The sequence below is a fragment of the Lithobates pipiens genome, unplaced genomic scaffold (genome assembly GCF_037356315.1).
Source record: "Lithobates pipiens isolate NorthernLeopardFrog02 unplaced genomic scaffold, aLitPip1_a1.2 Scaffold_18, whole genome shotgun sequence".
In the NCBI taxonomy this organism is placed as follows: Eukaryota; Metazoa; Chordata; class Amphibia; order Anura; family Ranidae; genus Lithobates; species Lithobates pipiens.
Window position 1 is genome coordinate 236,539,665 of NW_027507758.1, and position 18,139 is coordinate 236,557,803.

Below are 18,139 nucleotides of genomic sequence, written 5' to 3' on the forward strand. Positions count from 1 at the left end.
AACATTAGGTTATGTTGTCAAGCTGCTAATACCTGTAAAAAGAGAAAACAACAAAGGCCACCAATCATTTCTGTTACCCTGAACATTACCAATCCAGTTTAACTCTGCACTTCAACATTACGACTTTTTACATCAAACATTTAGGCTTCGCTCACATTATGTGCAGAGACGTGAGTTTTTCTGCATGTGTTCTGCCAACAATTGCTCTCTATGTACCCTGTTCTCACCACTACACTAGCATCCTTTGTGGATTTTCTCTGTGCAGGAAACTGCAATGTGTATAAAACGCACTGAGACGCGCATGAAAACTGATGTAAACTCGTCTCTGCAAGTAAAATCTGCACGTCAATTTCCATCAGTGTTTCTGCACGTATGGTGTAAACAAGGCCTTAAAGTGGTTGTAAACCCTTACAACGCACTTTGACCTACAGGTAAGCCTAGATTAAGGCTTACCTGTAGGTCCAAGAAATATCTCCTAAACCTATACGGTTTAGGAGATATTTGCCCGAAGACAGGCACCGCTGTCTACGCGCATGCGCCGTAGACAGCGGCGCGCAGGCGCACTGAGCGCGGCATCGTCAACGACGAAGATGCCACACGTGACGGCTCCTGTGCGCATGCGTGGGAGTGACGTCATCGCGGCTTCACCGAATAACAGCGGCGGAGCTGCAAAACCCCACCGAGAAGATGGATGCGCCGGACTACAGGGGACAGCAGTGACTTTGCTGGCTCCTGTGTCAGGTAAGTGACACATAATGGACTACTATGTGATACATAGTAGTCCATTATGCTTTGCCTTTGCAGGGAATGAAAGAGGAAGTAAACCCATCAGGGTTTACTTCCTCTTTAAAGACTGTGTTAAAGGGGGAAATGTATATGCGAAGTGGGGAAAATTTTTAACCAAAAACTTTTTTTCAGATTTTTTTTTTTAAATGTCCTCTTTGCAACCTTTGTTACATTTCAACAAGGCTAAAGATGTTTACATGAAATGGCCAGCATAGCTGCTTTTGGAGATGTACCTTTCATATCTCCCCATGCAAATAGCAGCATTTAATTTCCTAGCAGATCATCCAGAGCACCAAACAGTTGTGCTCATAAGTTTACACACCCTGGCAGAATTGATGCTTTCTTGGCCATTTTTCAGAGAATATGAATGATAACAAAACAACTTTTCTGTCACTCATGGTTAGTGTTTGGCTGAAGCCATTTATTACCAATCAACTGTGTTTACTCTTTTTAAATCATAATGGCAACAGAAACTACCCAAATGACCCTGATCAAAAGTTTACATACCTGGTGATTTTGGCCTGATAACGTGCACACAAGCTGACACAAAGGGGTTTGAATAGCTATTAAAGTTAACCATTCTCACCTGCGATCTGTTGGCTTGTAATTAGTGTGTGTATAAAAGGTCAATGAGTTTCTGGACTCCTGACAGACCCTTGCATCTTTCATCCAGTGCTGCACTGACGTTTCTGGATCTGCGGGAAAAGGTAGCTGAACTATACAAAACAAGAAAGGGATATAAAAAGATATCCAAGGAATCTATGGTCAGGTAGACCAACTAATATTCCAGCCACAACTGCCAGGAAAATTGTTCAGGAAGAAAATAAAAACCCACAAAAAAACTTCAGGTGAAATACAGGACTCTCTGAAAACATGTGGTGTGGCTGTTTCAAGATGCACAATAAGGAGGCACTTGATGAAAGATGGGCTGCATGGTCAAGTCGCCAGAAGAAAGCCATTACTACGCAAATGCCACAAAGTATTCTGCTAACAATACGCCAAACAGCACAGAGACAAGCCTCAAACCTTCTGGCACAAAGTCATTTTGAGTGATGAGACCAAAATTTAGCTTTTTGGCTACACCCAGGCCTTTTTTTCACCTGGAACTTGGTGGAACTCAGTGGCCCCACCTCTGGCCCTCGACTTCCAGCTCACCACTATCACTTGATATCAGAGGAGTCCGGCTTTTGTGTTTACAAGTGACAGCTTGTCTCCCAATGGCTCCCACAGATCTGATCTCCTGAGCCCCTCCCCTGAGTGCAGGCTGGGCACAAGGGAGATGCAGGTTTCCAGGGTGCAGTGCGGATGCCAACACTCCCACTGAATGATTTACCTGCGAGTGAGAGAGGTGGAGCCACCTACAGTGTGTGGGAAGGTACTATAGAAGAAGAGGGGTGAAAGTGTGATATGGATGGAGGATGCAGAGGTAAGCAGCCGTGGAAGAAGGCTGAATGCTGCACCCTGTGTGTAGTGTACCCCTGAATTCTGCAATCTGTATGCAGTGCACAACTGATTTATACACTCTATGTAGTGCACCCCTGAACGTCGCAGTTTGTATGTAGCGCACCCCCAAACTCTGCACTTTATGTGTAACCCCCCTGAACTGTGCACTATATACTGACAGTGTACTGTACTATGCACTCCTGGTATTTAATGCCCCTTTAAGACCCTCCCACTGTTCGTGAAATTTGACCACACCCACTATTTGATACGATTTGGAGGTGTGTGTGTGTAGGTGGGGGAAGGGGGGTTTGGGGGGATCATAATAGAGTTACTGCCTCTATTTTATAATTAAAAAAAAAGCCCTGGCCACACCCATAAGTGCTTCATTTGGAGAGGAGTCAACAAGGCCTATGATGAAAGGTATGGAGGTAGATCGCTGATGTTTTGGGGATGTGTGAGGCACAAGAAATGTGGTTAAAATTTATGGCAAGATGAATGCAGTATTTATCAAAAAATACTAGAGGAACATTTCAATTCAACAGCCAGGAAGTTGCGCAGACGTACTTGGACATTCCAACATAATAATGATCCAAAACACAAGGCCGAGTCGACCTGTCATTAGCTACAGCAGAATAAATTGAAGGTTCTGGAGTGGCCATCTCAGTCTCCTGACCTCAATATCATTGAGCCACTCTGGGGAGATCTCAAACGTGCAGTTTATGCAAGACAGCCTAAGAATTTACAGGAACTGGAGGCTTTTGCCAAGAGGAATGGGCAGCTTTACCATCTGAGAAGATAAAGAGCCTCATCCACAAATACCACAAAATACTTTAAGCTGTTATTAATGTTAAAGGGAGCAATACATAATATTAAGAACTGGGGTATGTAAACTTTCTGTTGCTATTATGATTCTGGGCAGCAGTAGTGATTAGCAATCTCGCCTAGCAGTAAAAAGGGTCGCTGGTTCGAATCCCAACCACGACACTACCTGCTTGGAGTTTGCATGTTCTCCCTGTGCCTGCGTGGGTTTCCTCCGGGTACTCCAGTTTCCTCCCACACTCCAAAGACATGCTGGTAGGTTAACTGACTTCTGTCCAAAATTGGCCCTAGTATATGAATGGGGAACTTGGATTGTAGGCTCCTTGAGGGTAGGGACCGATGTGAGTGTGCAATGTACAGCGATAGGGACAATTGTAGACATTCACTGGAACTGGATGGACTGGTGTCTTTATTCAACCTTACTATCTATGTAAGAGTAAACACAGTTGCTTGATAATAAATGTTATCATTCCTATTCATAGCTACAATATATTACATTTTTGATTTTGGATTTAAAACTGCTTTAAATATCAAGCTATATAATCCTATTTCAGTAGTAGTAGCAGTAGTCAGAAAACCTACACAGAGAGCATAGGTTGCTCGGAAATAGCTGCAAAGATTGACCAATGAGATAGAAGAAACTGCCCATGGGTCTTCTAGAACACATACACTCCACAAGATTAGGTTTTATGGAAGAGATAAGGGATGCATGTAACATGATCACCCTAGATAGGGGGGAGAGAATTCTGTCATTCTACAGACTCCCATTCAGAGATCCTTATTACATGCAGTGAAAGCAATGAAAGAACTTGAATGGAGGAGGGGACAGACCTCACCGGGAGCTTTTTCTACTGAATTCAGCCCGGGGACCTGAAGTTATTGACCACTTCAGCGCCAGAATTTCAGTGCCAGGAAGAGGACCAGCATCCTTGCAATGTAGATTTCTCCAGGATGTAGCAGACTGCATGAAGTGAGGCTATATTGCAGGTACGTTAAGTTACTAAAACTATTGCTAAAAACTTCTTGCAACCCATAGCAATCAGAGGAAAACTTTCCCTTTTCTAGCATGGTCTTGGGCATGAATGTCATATACATGAAGAGCTGTGTAACTTCTATTACCTTTTGAAGTCTGTCTCATTATTCCTTTTTGACTTTTTCGGAAATTTTGCCAGAAATATTTATTTTTCTTCTTCCAGTCAATTTTTCCTAATATTCAGGGAAAAAAGAAACAATAATTCCAAAACCACTTTGATGTGTATTAATTATCATAGTGCTGCAATTGTGCATATAATTATAATTGTATAATTGTCCATATTTCTGCAATGTATCTGAAATCCGCACCATTTAATATCAATTATTAGTATGCTCTTTTTCTAAATGACCACACAGGTATACATACAATTGACTTTGAACACACAGCTAAAACATACAGAAGAAATACATTTATGGGAGCAGTGAGTGAAACTAAAACTTAGTACACAAACATACCTTTATGGAAGTAGTAAGTGAAAACAGCACATGCCACACAAAAATTGGCCAAAAAATGTAAGATTTTGGTATAACATACTTTATACTCTTTTCGCTAGCTTATTTTTATTTCTGTACTGCAATGTTTGCACAATGCAGTGCAAAGTACAGTCCTAACCCATTCACAGCATGTGTAAGATGCCAAGGATGAAGCCAGGCGCCAGGATAATGTAACTCTAGTGCGCATGTGCAGAAAAAGAGACCTGGAACACAAGGTGAATATCATGGTAGCTTTGACAAAATGTGGCAAAAAGCTCACACATTTCACTGCTGAAGGAGTGTACACCCAGACGCAAGTGAGCCACAATGTGCAAATACACTGCAAAACTTTTAGCTTTGTATTTTTGTCTAGGCAATCCTAAAATGTACATAGCCCTGCCAAGCTGTTCACCTCAAATTTCTCTAAAGCAGTTAAAGCGGAGTTCCACCTGTGAAAAAATAAATAAAAAATAGAAGTCAGCAGCTACAAATACTGTAGCTGCTGACTTTTAATGTATGGACACTTACCTGTCCAGGGAGCCTGCGATGTTCGCACCCCAGCAGATTTTTGGATCAGCTGTCTGGTGCTGCCGATACCATTCATCAAAAGGGAAACTGGTAGTGAAGCCTTTTTGGCTTCACAGCTGGTTCCCTACTGCACATGCGCTAAGTGTGCTGAGCTTTTTAAAGCGGTAGTAAACCCGCTATTTTTTTTTTTTTTTTAACACCTGCAAAGCAAAAGGCATAATGAGCTAGTATGCACCGCATACTAGCTCATTATGAAATACTTACCTTAGAACGAGGCCCCGACATCTGGCCCGATCCACGCCGAGGGAGCTGACATGCTCCCTCGGCGTTTCTTCCGGGTATCGCGGCTCCGGCGCTGTGAGTGACCGGAGCCGCGATATCGTCACTCCCGCGCATGCGCGCGGGAGATTTCTTTCCGGCCGCCGGCCACTGCCGGATTTTCAGGCCGAGAATTCCCTCGTGCGCATGCGCCGCTGCAGTCAGCGGTGCATACCGAGGGGAATATCTCCTAAACCATACAGGTTTAGGAGATATTTTTTTTACCTACAGGTAAGCCTTATTATAGGCTTTCCTGTAGGTAAAAGTTACAAAAAAGAGTATACAACCACTTTAACTGGCCCGGTGGCGGAGGAAGGTGGCTGAACTTCCAAGGGATAGCGGCGTAGTCTCTGGGAAGTGTGGAAGGGTACCTGTCAAAAACAGATACCTGTTATTCCCCCCCCCCCCCGAAAGGTGCCAAATGAGGCACTGAAGAGGGGGAGGAAGCAGAACCTCCAACATATGTGAAAGAACTATAATATATATATATATATATATATATATATAGATATAGATATAGATACATATGCACACATATATACATACACACACATCTATTATATTGTCCCAGTTAAATGATGTCATAGTTCCGGTGTCACATAATGACAGCTTTTTTCTGTGAGTAAGGGGAGTGAGACAGGAAGTGTGTTATTTGCTGGATCACCAGGTGAGATAAAAGGGGGTGAAAAAGCCGAAAATTGATGCAGCTACCACTTTTAATGATTGGTAATCTAGAAAATATATTACATTTTTGTCTTTGGGTTTAATACCACTTTAAAGCTGATTCAAGTAGCCAAACCTGGCCTTTGAGAACATGAGGATACTCTACCTGAAGCCTACTTTTCAATAAAGCTTGCCTAAAATGAATCATTATAATAACTAGCATCCCTGACTGCCTGGTTTTAAGATTGCTAATGATTATTATGGTGTTCTAAACTTTGCACCTTGTTTCCTGAAGGGCAGAATAAGCCTGAGTAGTATTTATTTAATTTATATATTGCTGAAAAATTTCACAAAGTGCAACAGACCATAAACAGCATTTTAGTTAGCAAATGAAAAAAAAAAAAAAACTCAGAAAAGTGTAGAAGATGCACTTGCCTACAGAGCTGTCTTCAGAGCTAGATTTATGCAGAGAAAATCTGAAAGAGAAAAAAAAAGGGAAATAATCAGAGCGTTCCACATTATGTGTATAATTCAGAAATGGTAAAAAAAACACAGTGCCTGCTTGTTTGTAATTTCCTCTATTTACCCGAAGAGGGCACCAAAGAGCTTCTTTTCTGCTCAGTAACCCAGCCATACTGATGTAGACTTTCAATGATTCATACAATATTTGAACATTTGACTTGACTATTCTCTGTACAAAAAGATAACTGTACTTTAGTACATAGCAACAGCTCATCAGAAAGGTCATTATTATTATTATACGTTATTATTTAATTCTTAGAGTGTCCCTATTTTTTAGAGCAGCTTACTCTATACCATGCTGATGCTTTGTTTACATGCCATGACTACTGATGCTATTTCCTGTTAAAGCCTAGTTGATACAGGAAGGCAAGCTCTGTATTGGTGTAATTTACACAAATCCTAATTCCTCAAATCTCAGCTGGAGACAAGGAGCATGCACCAATGACCTTATACTGCATTATGCATACTATACACATTACTATACAATACTTCAATTATTTCTAAGCCAGTACAGCTGACCTTTAACAATTCTATGCAAATATTCACTACAAAAAGCAGTGTAAAGCCATGTCCAGGTATACATAGTGGGAAAGCACATGTGTGAACTTTGTAAATGAATGACCTTCTTAGCTTATCACTGAGGTACCAGATGCTTCATTCTCATACAATAAGCACTTCCTTCTCAGGAGACCCAGTCTGTAATAATTACTGGCAAGCCTGCTTTCCTCTGCACACTAAGCAGCTGACAGATAAGCAGCTTGGAGAAGGTAACTGCCTTTGTTTTTAGTTCTGAAAAGGTAATTCCCACCAGGATGACACTTCGGAAACAGTTTACTTACCATTTTCCTAATTTAAAGGGTCAGCTCACTCAAACGAAAATCTCAGTTTTTGATAGATGCTGGTGAATTTGCTCAACCCGGCACCCTCTTATTGCTAGGGGATCTACTTGCGAAAACTCTGATCATGAGCATTTAGGTCATCTAATTTGCACAGTCATTATAAGAATTGCAGCAAGAGAAGAAAGACTACAAATTTCACTGTGCAAGGCGACTAGAGGTATTTAGAGAGCTCTCTAGGGCAGATAAGAAATCAGTGGGCAATTTAGAATAAAATCCTCAAATGGCTTGTCTAGACTGCTGTCATTTGGGTTCTGCACTTCCAACGTAGGAGTGTCCACCTTACCAAATACCCAGAGACGGGATGACTCCTCTGACAATCTCGGAGAAAAAACTAATTGGAAAGATCTGTTATCTGCATTCAGGACTTCGATGTAAAAAATAAAAATCAGCAGTACAAAAAAAAAAGTTTACTCCATCACAGTGGTCTCCAAAATTGTGGCCCATGGGCCAATGCAGCCCTCTGAGAAATGTTTCTCCCACTGGCACCATCCCTTCCACTGACACCATCCCTCTCCAATTAAAGAAAATGAAAGTAGGGAAATGGCACCAACTTATTGGTAGTGCAAGTTTATTACAAAAATACAAAATGCAAAATACAACCCAGCATCCCCCCTACCCCCCCCCCCCCCCCATCTCCCTCCCCTAACCCCTCAACATCCCCTGGACCAAACCATTCTTCTCACTGATATCAAAGTTGGGGCATTTTTCCTTCCACTTACACAAATGATGGGACACTACTAGTCACACATACACTAGCAATGGGCAATAATTCCTCCCACTGATATAAAAAATTAGGCACTATTCCTTCCACTAAAACCAATTATGGGCATTATTCCTCCTCCTACTGGCTGCAAGCACTGTGTGATTTTTTTTTTTTTTACTCCCACTGACACTGGGGCATCATCTACTTCCACTTCGACGACCCCTCCCTCCCCCCCCTTTTAAAATCTGAAGGACAGTAAATCGGCCTTTTGTTTAGAAAGTTTGGAGACCTCAGCTCTATCACAATGAGACACTTCTAGGTACTTTAGGCTCCTTCTCAAGCTAGAGACAACACTATTCAGCTTAAGAAAGCACCTGGGTTGGCTCAAAATATTGCATTTTGACAGATCAAAGTTGTTGCATTTTTTTTTTTTTTTACTGCGGAGCATTTTTTTGTGCTAATGATTTTAATTGGAACTAAAAAGAGAGCAAATATAAGGATGACATATTATTATACAGGATTTACATATCACCAACAGTTTGCACAGAACTTTACAACATAAGGGCAACAGTACGGTTACAATACAATGCTATACGTGAGGGTCCTGCTCGTTAGAGCTTGCAATCTAGGGGGCACTTTTACAGTTAAACCATTTAGGCCCTGTGCTTAATTAGTCATATACAGTTTAACAAAGCAACCAATAGAAATATATGGCACCCAAGATCTGCTATATGATACAACCACCTATAAAATGTATGCTACCAGCAGGCCTGTTTATGTGAACTACCAAGGACTACTGATGGACACATCTAATCTAGTTGAAGGGACTCAATACACAGTCTAACTGTCCATCAAACCTGTCAAAATGGCAGGAACTGGATGACAGAAATCTAATAAAGATAAGTGCATGTCTACTGAAAGATCAACTCTAGCCAAAGCAGTATTCATATAGTTCTCTATCTTCCCCATAAATGAGAGTGTGAGAAAATCTGTTTACATATTCAACCCATGTGCCAAACAGCACTTACATTTTTGGCTAATAACTGTCTTGTATCCTTAATTTTTTCTGTGCAATACTAACCAGACCCCTAACCAGGTCTTCATTAAACTGGAAAAAAAAGAGAGATGGGGGTGCCACCTGAGTATAGTATTTGAGTATAGATTTATTAACACTTGATTAAAAACACTCACAGGACGTATCAATAAAAGGTGGTCAGAGTAAGGTACTCAGCCCAAAAATTCCACTGTCCTGCAGGCTTGACCGTCTAGATCCAGATCACTGGCTGTGGATGGATGGAGACATGGATGCACTGTTGCAACATCCATCCATCTCAATCCATGTACTTGGAGTTCACAGTTCCTTCTAAGGGCCAGTAGAAGGAGCTGTGAGCTCCAAGCGCATAGCCTGTGACAGTACAGCCCCAAATCCAACTCCTTCCGGTGATGTCATTTCCGCCCCCTGTGGTCCACGCTGGTCAGCACGAGACTTCCTGCTGCAACAGTGCTTCTATGTTTCCATCCATCCACAGCCAATGGTCTGGATCTAGCTAGTGGAGCCTGCAGGATGGTGGCATTTTCGATACCTTACTATGAGAACCTTTTATTGATACTTCGTGATTGTTTTTAATCATGCATTAATAGATCTATTACTCAAATACTACACTCAGGTGGTGCCCCCTCCCCTCCCCTTTTGTTTTTTCCATGTCATTTCAGAGATGGACACACTCTCAGGATGTCTGCTGTTACTCAATTAAAATTTTAATTGACATTTCTATTCATGCACTTATGGACTAAAGATTATTCCCCCCCTTCCTTTTATCTATATATCCGTCTAGTGACTTCCTTGATTGGGACATACATTCTCTGTGCGCCAGAACCTTTTTGCTCTTTTCTAAACTGGAAATCCAGTTAGGGACCGTTCTAACGCAAGTCAGGTGCAAATGGAGAGAATACATCACATGAGAGAAACTAAATATGGGGTGGTGTGAATGGACAAACATTTGGGGTTTGTTACCATCCGGCTATACCCCTACAAAATGAGAGCTCTACTCTGCTGTTTCTAACAAGCTGAGATGCTGTGACATACCCAAATCAATCCTCCCAACAATTCCATACTACCATTGAATTTGGTGCAAATAGAGTTTTAGGGAAGCCTCTGCAACAAAAAACTAAATAGAACGGTTCCTGTTTAGCAGAAAAACAGCCTAGCCATTGTGAAATCATTTAGACTTTTCCCTATGATCCAGATGCTGTCTCTCCCATATCCCAACATAGAAAAATACCGATTGTTCATTTGTGACAGTACAGTGTCCTCTTAACAGCGGTGTCCTTCTTTTTACAATGCAATACACAGTTTACCTTATTAATTATATCAAAAAATAATAAACAATTCATATAATAAATTTATTGATTGGTGCGGGGAACACATGACAGTTGATTAGTGGCAATATATACTGTATTTATCAGTTGAACCTTGGATTACGAGCATAATCCGTTCCAGAAAAATGTTTGTAATCCAAAGCACTCACATATCAAAGCGAGGTTCCCCATAGAAGTCAATGGAAACTAAGATAATTCGTTCCACATTGACTTCTATTGTATGCAGTACCACATGTGGCCAGAGGTGGTGTGGGGGGACCGGGACTGTGGTGTCATAAGGGGTGGGGTCACCGTGTGACATCACCCAGTGACCACGCCTCATGTCTATATAAGTTATTGCGCACGTCACATAACAGCGTTACAGCGGGAGAGAGCGTTGTGTCAACATCGCAGGAAGAGAAGGGGGAAGAAGAAGACACAGAAGACCGGGTCAACGCTAGCAAAAGAGCTGGAAGATAGAGGTGCTGGCAGAAGAACCGGAGAGCGGGAGAAGAGTCCGGACACCGGGAAAAGAAGCCGAAGAAAGTGGAGAAGTCGGAAGAGACCCCCGAAGTTGGTAGAAGACCCCCAGAGCTGCCTAATAAATTACTTTAAAAACCTGTGTAGTGTTTTTTTTATTGACACTTTTTTTCCTCAGGTGAATGGGTAGGGGTACTATGTACGCCATACTCATTCAGATAGGGTGGGGGGGCTGGGATCTGGGGGCCCCCTTATTAAAGGGGGCTCCTGGATTCCAATAAGCCCCCCGCCCGCAGACCTCCGACAACCCAAGGCCAGAGTTGTCGGGAAGAGGCCCTTGTCATCAACATGGGGACAAGGTGCTTTGGGGTGGGGGGGCGCACCCACCCCCCATGTTGAGGGCATGCAGCCTGGTACGATTTAGGAGGGGGGGGGCGCTCACTCGTCCCCACCCCCTTTACTGACCAGCCGGGCTGCGTGCTCGGATAAGGGTCTGGTATGGGTTTTGGGGGGACCCCCACTCCGTTTTTTCAGTGTAGGGGGTTCCCCTTAAAATCCATATGAGACCTAAGGGCCTGGTATGCTCTTGGAGGGGGAACCCATGCGGGTTTTAAAATCTGGCAGGGAGTTTCCCCTCGAGAGCTGATTATTCTGACTTAAAGTCGTGTTGTAAGCCGCCCCAAGTCGTGTTGAAGTCGCCCCAAGTCGCGCTGTGATTCCTACTCAAGTCGTGTCCAAGTTGCCTCCCAAAGTCGTTCTGAAAGTCGTGTTGCCCTTGTGTGAACTGGCTCTTAGGGGTCTATTTACTAAAGCTGAAGAGTGCAAATCAGGCTCACTTCTGCTTAGAAACCAATTATATATATATATATATATATATATATATATACATACATACATATACATATATATATATGATCTGTGTTTTCAATTTATACTGGCACCTTAAAAGTTAAATCAGCATTTTTGCACTAATTGTGATGACACACTCAATAGACGATGGTACCTGTGATGTGTGTAGTACAACAACCACATCACAGTTATGTATACAATAAAATGGCAACATCTAAAGAGAAACTGTTAACAAACATAACAGTGAAAGGAAAAAAAAAAAGCATATCAGCCGCCTGGGAGCCGATTTGTTTAACCACTTGACGCCCGCCCTATAGCAAATAGACGGCGGCAAAGTGGTTTCATAATCAAGACCGGACGTCATATGACGTGATCAGGATTATGAGCCGCTGCGCGCCCCCGGGGGGCGCGCATCGCGGCGATCGTTGTTGCGGGGTGTCAGTCTGACACCCGGCAACTAAGATCTCGGTAAAGAGTCTCCGACGGAGACTCTTTACCACGTGATCAGCCGTGTCCAATCACGGCTGATCACAGTGTAAATAGGAAAAGCCGGTGATCGGCTTTTCCTCACTCACGTCTGTCAGACGCGAGTAGAGGAGAGCCGATCGGCCGCTCCTCTGACAGGGGGGGTCTGTGCTGATCGATTATCAGCACAGCCCCCCCGAGGATGCCCTCACTGGACCACCAGGGACGCCACTAGACCACCAGGGATGCCAAGGACAAGGTATGCCACCCTAGACCACCAAGGATTGCAATCAGTGCCACAATGGATGCCAATCAGTGCCCATAATGGATGCCAATCAGTGCCCACAATGGGCATCACTGATTGGCATGCATTATTGATTGGCACTAATTGGCATCCATTAGTATAATATATTATAATACAATGCCGCCTATCAGTTCCCATCTGTGCCGCCTATCAGTGCCTACCCATGCCCACCTGTGCTGCCTACCCATGCCCACCTGTGCCGCCTACCCATGCCCACCTGTGCCGCCTACCCATGCCCACCTGTGCCGCCTAACCCATGCCCACCTGTGCCACCTATCCATGCCCATCCATGCCAATCCGTGCCAATTTGTGCCACCTATCAGTGCCCATCTGTGTCGCCCATCAGTGCCACCCATCAGTGCCGCATACCAGTGCCACATATTGGTGTCCATCAATGCCACCTCATCAGTGCCACTTCATTGGTGCCACCTCATCAGTGCCCATCAGTGCCGCCTTATCATTGCCCATCAGTGTAACCCCATCAGTGCCCATCAGTGAAGGAGAAAACTTACTTATTTGCAAAGTTTTGAAACTGAAACAAAAAAAAAACATTTTTTTTTCAAAATTTTCGGTATTTTTTTATTTGTTTAGCAAAAAATAAAAACCGCAGAGGGTACAGTGTAGCATGACCGCGCAATTGTCATTCAAAGTGCGACAGCGCTGAAAGCTCAACATTGGTCTGGGCAGGAAGGTGTTTAAGTGCCCGGTATTGAAGTGGTTAAAACAAATAATCATACATTAAATTCTTCACTGTGACCCTTAGGAGCAAATGCAGGGCAGCAATTACATTAAAATGAAGGTTATTTATGTGCTGATTACAATTCCCCAATAATGATGAAGTGAAGCTTGGCAAAAAACGTGGCTATGTTTTGACATGCAGCCAAATGCTGTCACTCTATTAGATGGCTTTAGGGTATGTTGTCTATTGACATACAACTTTATTAGCAGGTTTCCACAGACACTGAAAACTGACAGGCCCCTCACATGCCAGAAGAGAAAAATACATTTGACTGAAAGTCCGCAATAATATTTTCAATACACAGATTACTGACCAGATATAATGATGTTCAGTTATTATTTAGTGAGCAGTGCAGGGATCAGCAGCTATGCCAAGCTCACAGTTTTCCTTTGAGAGTCAGATTGTTCATTTTGGGGGTTTTTGTTTTGCTTTTTAACAGAAAGCTAGAGTGTACAAAAGAAGGGTATAATTCATAGTGAAAGGGCAACTTCCATTCAACAAAACGGAAATGAGATTATGGACTACTGCATGTTAAAATACCTACCAATGCTAGCTATTGTGGCTAACTTGACCTGAAAACCACAGCCACATGACAGACATTAGGCGTTTTGAAGGGAACCTGTAAACATGAATTATTGGAGCTTCCATAGCTGACATGTCTTGCACACTGCAGAGCTGCCATTCTTATCAATTTCTCAGTAATTACTGAGCCAGTGACTATTACAGTGGTCCCCATACAATATACATAGTTGGTAAGGTTCAATAAAGATACCAGTCCAACCTGTGGTGTGTGTGTGTGTGAGTTTATGTCAATAATAAATCCCCTATCCCTGTATGCTGAGATCATTAAGATGCCCATCTAATAGTTTTTTAAACTATCGACACTCCCTGCTGAAACTACTGCTCGTGGAAGGGAGTTCCACATCCTTACCACTCTGACAGTAAAGAACCCTCTATGCCGGTGATTCTCAACTAGGGTTCCTCCAGAGGTTGCTAGGGGTTCCTTCAGCATTGGGCCATTTCTGCCTCTCAGATAAGTTCCCACTGACACCATTGATCTTTTTAGCTATCTGTAAGGAGGTAATTCTTCCCAATGACCACAAGTGGAAGGACCATTCTTCCCACTGACCATCACACAAATTTATCATGAGTTGTAGATTTCAATTTTTAGAAGGGGTTCCCAGAGACTGGAGAACTATTTGAAGGGTTCCTCTGTGTTGAAAAGGTTGAGAAACGCTGCTCTATGCTGATTAAGGTTAAACCAATTCTCTCTGTACATTTGCATTAGAAATATAAACATTTAATGGACCGTAGATGTGGCTTAATATGCCCTTTTCTGGTTCAATTTTTTTATTAAGTTTCAAGAGCATAGGAGCAGCCATGGTTTGCCCACGCAGGGGCGACATTGAACAGGCACATGCAAAAACAGGGTATGTATGTATGATAAACAACAGAGCTATGAACTGTTACTAGGACCAAAGAGGACCAGGGTAAAGATTAGGTAAGTATCACAAGCAGTACTACACTGTTCACAAAAGGACATCAGTCTCCATCTAATAGCTTTTTTTATCAGGAATGAAAAGGAAAGGAAAAAGACAGAGGAGGAAGAGAAAGGAAAAGAAAAATGAGCGAGGCCCCAGGAGAGGGTGAGTACACCAGACGTGGGACCTGTACAAGCAGGGTTTACAGTCAATCAATAGCTAGTTGGGGGCAGGGACAGACAAGGGTAACTTATCCAAGGGTCCCAAACTCTCAAGAATTTTGCATGAGAGTCCTTCAAAACACAGGCCATTTGTTTATGAACCATCTGTAGCACCCTCTAGTTAGGTGCTAGAATGATGCTTTTTCTGGAGTAGGAAAATTTAGGCAGGCCTAGCTGGTGACTAGGCCTGTTTGTTTTCATTCTGGGCTAGGAGTGGCCTAGGGCAGGGCAGGGCAGGGCTGGGTGACTCACTGGTAGCATCATTGTCACCCCCTCTTCATTCTAGAAAGTGCTGCAAGGAGAGGAGGGAGGAGAGATGGAGCTGCCTTGGGTATCTTGAGGAGCCTTGACCAAACCCCAACTTGGATTGACAGGGGTTAGGCCTCCTTAAATACCTGGGGTTAGCCCAGCTGGGGAGAAATTGTCGGGTGGAAGTGCTGGAGAGAGAGTGTGGAGGCCGAAGGGGCACTCCTCAGTCTGGGGGGGGTGTGGGTGGGTGACCCTGGGCCAGGGGGTTCGGGTGCATCCCGGAGGAATGAAGAGATCCTGGAAGGAGAGGCACACGAGAGAGCAAGTAGAGGACAGCAGGAGAGAACACTTCTAAGAGTCTCCAGGGAGGACAACTGGTCGCAGCCAAGAGGGCTGGTGAGTGAGCACAGTTGGGAGGACTGGGGAGGCATGCCTGAGAGAACTGGGAGATTGCAGTTTAAGATGGGTTCATAACCAGAAGAGAGGACTGTGGGAAGGGCAGTAGAGAGAGGTCATTGCAGCCAGGTTGACTGGCAGAGCCTGAAGATGGCTATCTGGGATTGGTAGCTGAACTGAAGACAGCTAGCACCTGAACTATTTCTACACCACAGGGGCCTGCGGTCCCTGCCCGCAAAAGGTAGTTCACGGAGGCCTGACTGAGTTAGAGTCAGGCCTAACCTTGCGGTGCTAGCTAGTTTGGAGGGGAAACAGTCTGCAGCAAGGGAAGTGCTGGTGGAGTAACGGTGTGCAGGAAGTGACATGCTGGAGGAGTAACGGTGTGCAGCAAGTGAAGTGTGGGAGGAGTGAAGAATAGAGGTCTTAAGCAAGAGTTAGTGCTGGAGAAAATACTGGAGTGTATATACTGGAGAGCATATAGAAGTCCCGAGCAAGTTTGCACTGAATATTTCTGGGCATTCCATAATTCCCCATCCAAGTTAAACCAATTCCCGCCCACCCAACGTCATATGATGTAATCGGGTTTGAGCGGTAATATCTGAATGATGCCTGCAGTTACAGGCATCATTCAGATTTCTTCCTTTTCAGCCAGTGATTCCCTTCCATTGTTACAGGTGGGATGCACAGAGGGGATGCACCCCCCCCCCCCACGCCCTCCGGTGCTTCTCCCCGCTCGCCCCTGCCATAGGCGAACTGGAGAAAGAACTGACCGGTGCTGGATGCTGACCATATAGATTTCTGACAGACCAGATGGTCCCCGGAGTCTCTATGATCGTTTGGAGGCAGGCGCGATGTTATGACATTACGCTCGGCCACTGCATTGGAAAAAATGCCACCGACTTGGCTGGGAAGCTGAGATATTTTTTCAGGTTTCCCAGCCTAGAGGTGAGACTTATTGATCCCAGATCTCACTGTAAAGAGGACCGGTCACACACTTGTCCTATTACAAAGGATGTTTACATTAGGAATAAAAGTGATAAAAAAAATAAAAAAATAAAAAATGTAAAAAGAAAGCATCAACCTAGAAAAATAAAAGTAAAATTAACAATAAAGAAAAAAAATATTTTTTAAAGCGCCCCTGGTCCATACGTGCTCGCTCTCAGAAGCAAATGCATACGCAAGTCGAGCCCACATATGTAAAGGGCGTTCAAACCACACACGTGAAGTATCGCTGCGAATGTTAGAGCGAGAGCCCAACACCTCCTCTATAAACGTTAAAATTTTTTAAAGCATCGCCTATGGGGATTTTGAGGAACCGTAGTTTGGTGCCATTCTACGAGCATCTGCAATTTTGTAGCATGACATGTTCGGTATCTATTTACTCGGCGTAGTATTATCTTTCACATTATACAAAAAAAATTGGGCTAACTGCGCAAATACCGTGCAAGGTGCAACAACTGCCATTTTATTCTCTAGGGTCTTAAGATTTTTACATGTAGGAGAGAAATGTCAGAATTGGCCTGGTAGGCAAGTGGTTAATCCCCTCAATAAAAAAACAAAAACAAAGCTATGGCCTGTTCTATGTCTCTGAGTGACTAAGAGACGGATGTCTGGCTGAGCAGGGTGACAGGTGAACCACTACATTCAGCAAACCCTACAGGGGCATGGCTACATAGCGGTCATCCTGGTTTTCATTTCCTGAAAAGCAGCATATGAAGACTTCCAGGCCTGGGCAATAGTTCGCTTGGTGGATATAAAAAGGTATGAAGCCAATTTCTGCTGAGGTGCGAAAAGACCTGGTATAGGGCAATGTAAAAAAAAAAAAGGCAGCCATGCCTTTACAGTCTGTTACATGAAATAAGGTTGGTAGTAGGCCATTAGGGGAGCCGCTCTCTCTCTCCTCTCCACCCCCTATATACAGTGGATAGATTCATGCCATGCCGCACGGGGGCAGCTTGCAGTTGTTTGCCCCACCCCAAACCACCCCCGCATTGTTTGCCCCCCACTGGACCAGAATGAAAATGCCCTTTTAAAATGTGGTTGAAGGATACATACAGTACTATATAAATATAGAATTGAAAAAAGGACCATAGATTCTCTGTAGATATGGTAAGTGGGCAGTATTGCTGTTTGTTTACCTTCTCATCTTTGAGGGTTGAAGAAGGAAGCACGGCACAGAGAGAAGACATTGTTAGAATAAAGCCAACTGTTCTCACAAGCTGAGAGACGAAAGCACTCTTTTGACCTTGAACCATGGACACTTCAAGAGGAAAAAGGAAGGTAGGATTTACGTTTGTAAGTAACTCTTTAAGCATTTGCTGCTCAAAGAGGGATAAAGGTAAAGAGCAGGGACACTAGCAACTGGTCAGCCATGCCAAGATATCAAGCCAGGCATTTCACTTGAGGAGCT

General features: G+C 43.6%; 1 protein-coding gene across 7 annotated transcripts in view; it reads right to left on the reverse strand.

The window, feature by feature from the left end:
• Window positions 1–18,139, reverse strand: part of SASH1 (SAM and SH3 domain containing 1) — a 279,554-nt gene that overhangs the window by 119,850 nt on the left and 141,565 nt on the right. For all 7 annotated transcript variants that reach the window (XM_077486691.1, XM_077486692.1, XM_077486690.1 and 4 more), the window contains exons 5-6: window positions 6,499–6,539; window positions 4,168–4,254 (exon numbers count right to left, since the gene is read on the reverse strand). In XM_077486691.1, the coding sequence (XP_077342817.1) occupies window positions 4,168–4,254; window positions 6,499–6,539 (128 nt within the window). The remainder of the gene's footprint in view (window positions 1–4,167; window positions 4,255–6,498; window positions 6,540–18,139) is intronic.